General features: G+C 37.7%; 1 protein-coding gene across 1 annotated transcript in view; it reads right to left on the bottom strand.

Annotated features, from left to right (window-relative positions):
* Positions 1–675: 675 nt before the first annotated feature.
* Positions 676–2,673, bottom strand: part of Ddx53 (DEAD-box helicase 53) — a 2,306-nt gene continuing 308 nt past the window's right edge. The window contains exon 2 of the mRNA XM_010607136.1: positions 676–2,261. Coding sequence (XP_010605438.1) covers positions 774–2,261 — 1,488 coding nt within the window. The 3' untranslated portion in view covers positions 676–773. The remainder of the gene's footprint in view (positions 2,262–2,673) is intronic.

Here is a 2,673-nt window from a genome sequence, read left to right as displayed (position 1 = left end):
TGGGTAATCAAAATTTTTCCTTTTTTTGATTCACTATATATGGATGTAGTTTTCTTTAAACCAAATGCTAACACAAGGCTGGGGTGCACAATTTTAGTTCTAGTATGATAGAATTTTAATTGGGAAGGGAACCCCAAACTTGTTTAATATAACCATGCTATTTATGAATGGAGAAATTGAGGCCAAAAAGAAGTCAAATAACTGTCCCAAAACTGAGGCAGTGTCAGAAATTCATATAAGTGTCTGGTTCCCAGAACTGACACTGTTCTGTTGGTTACATCAGTCTGGATTCTTCTAGAACATTTAGCACTTATTTTCTAATTAACTGAAAAAACCAAGGGGATGATAATGGCGATATTTTTAGGGATTGTTGTGGCACCAGTCGCTGGAAGAAAAAGAACATTTTAACTGCAATAAGCTTGATAAAAGCTATGCTTCAGTTCTTTACAACTCCTTTAAAGCAAGAAAAGCACATAGTTTTCTTCTACTAAGTAATTAGAAAATACAGGTAGACATAGCAGGTTATAAAAACTATACTTTAACCAATACATAACATTTAATTTCCCCCCATATAATTTCTCACACTTTCATTTTAAAACATTTTATTAAGGAGCATGAACAAGATCAAAGGCTTAGAGATATTATTTAAGAATTGGTGTTTCTTCCAATTGCCTGGCACAATGTTTGCAGTACTTCTATGTATCTTGAGTATTACCTATCTTTAATTTGCCTTTAATCTTCCAGTATCTTGCTGCAAAGTTTCAACACAAACTTTAATAAAACTCCTTGCATTTTCCTTGAGATTGTCCTGATCTTTTTTCTTTATCTCTGTTTTGTTCAAGAAATTTATATTCTTCTGCCATGGTTACAAGTTCTTCTGGGATACTCTGATTGGTTCTCTTCAGAATGTTAATCAGTTCATTGGCAATCTTCAAATCATTTTTAGTAATGAGAGTTATTGATGTGCCATTCTTCCCTGCTCTTCCAGTACGTCCTACTCTGTGTACATATTCTTCAGCATTCCATGGGAAATCATAATTATATACGTGTGTGATATCAGCAACATCGAGACCTCGGGCTGCTAAATCAGTTGCAATCATTATTTTCACAGCTCCAGTTTTAAATTCTTCTAGTGCCTGTTCACGTTCTTCTTGCTCCCTATTACCATGCAATATTTGTACAGGTATGCCCTGGATGCCTAAATCACTTGATATGTCATCAGCAACAAGTTTTCTGCTAACAAATATGATGACTTTATCTTCAGATGCCATGTTATTTAAGAATTCTTCAATATGAGCTCGTTTTTTCTCTTCTGTCGTAATAATTATATTTTGCTTCACTGTATTTATGGCAGATAGATTCAGAGTACCAACATAAACCATCATAGGCTCTTTCAAATAAGTTTTGGAAAGTAGATTGGCAGCATCTGGCCAAGTTGCGCTTGTCATAACAGTCTGACGGTCTGGACGCACATCTGACAGAATCTTCATTATCTGGGATTTGAACCCCAGATCCAACATTTTGTCTGCTTCATCTATAACTACAAAAGTTATGTTTCTTAAGCTGATAAAGTTGTTCATCTGCAGATCATTTAATCTTCCAGGAGTGGCAATGATGATATCTACACCTTTGGCCACATCTTGTATTTGTTCCTTTCTATTTTTACCACCATATACACAAACACTTTTAAGATCATTATATGCGTACTTAGAACATTCACTTTTCACCTGAAGAGCTAATTCTCTAGTTGGAGTAAGGATTAGCATGCCAGGTCCATTCCTTTCCTCTTTAGTTACTGGTTGCGAAATGAGATGAATAAAACCAGGCATTAAATAGGACAATGTCTTGCCTGTTCCAGTTTGGGCAACTCCTATAAGATCTATTCCTTGTAGAATAATTGGCCATGCTTGTGACTGAATTGGTGTTGGCTTTTTTAGACCTGCCTTGGTTAAATTTTCCATCAGTTCAGAATACTCCTGGAAGGCATACTCAAATTTACAAATTGGATTAGGAATTGGACGTTTTTTACCTTTTGTCAGATCATTACACATTACATTGAAATTTTCCTTTCTCCATTTATCTACTTCATCTGCGGACATCAAGCTTGTCTCTTTGGATTCTATGTAAACGTTTTTCTTAATCGGAGGTAAATCTGCCCATTTTCTTTGTTCCCACTCCATAGTTGCTGCCCGGATCTGATCCCAATCTATCAGTGGCTGAACTCTCTTAACAGTGTTACTTGTGCTTAAACTTGTTCCAGGCTGGGATTGAGACGCAGCATTATTTACAGGACTTTGAGATATAGCATTATGAGCTGAGGCTTGGGATGTGGCATTATCAACACCGGATTCTGAATTGGACTTTTCTTGTTTTTTAGCAAGAGCTTCTATGGCTGCTTTGGCCTTTATTTTCATGTCATCGCTACCAAAAATTTTTACTTCTGCTTCAGAACCCCCGGTTATGATTTGTATCTTAGTGTTTGTCAAACACTGAAGATCTTTTATTTTTGAACCACCACGGCCAATTACAGCACCGATCATGGTATTCTTCAAGCTAAAGCAGAGTGGTGGTCCGCGGGGGTTTGCTGCCCTAGGCCCCAGATGGCCAGAGGGACCACTGTTGCTGTCTCTGCTTTGGCCTTGGCCCCGGCCCCAGCCCTGGCCCCGGCCCCGG

This window comes from Fukomys damarensis, unplaced genomic scaffold (assembly GCF_012274545.1).
Source record: "Fukomys damarensis isolate Sample0158 unplaced genomic scaffold, DMR_v1.0_HiC HiC_scaffold_39, whole genome shotgun sequence".
Taxonomy (NCBI): Eukaryota; Metazoa; Chordata; class Mammalia; order Rodentia; family Bathyergidae; genus Fukomys; species Fukomys damarensis.
The sequence above is the reverse complement of the archived record's forward strand: the minus strand, read 5'-3'. Positions and strand labels throughout refer to the sequence as shown.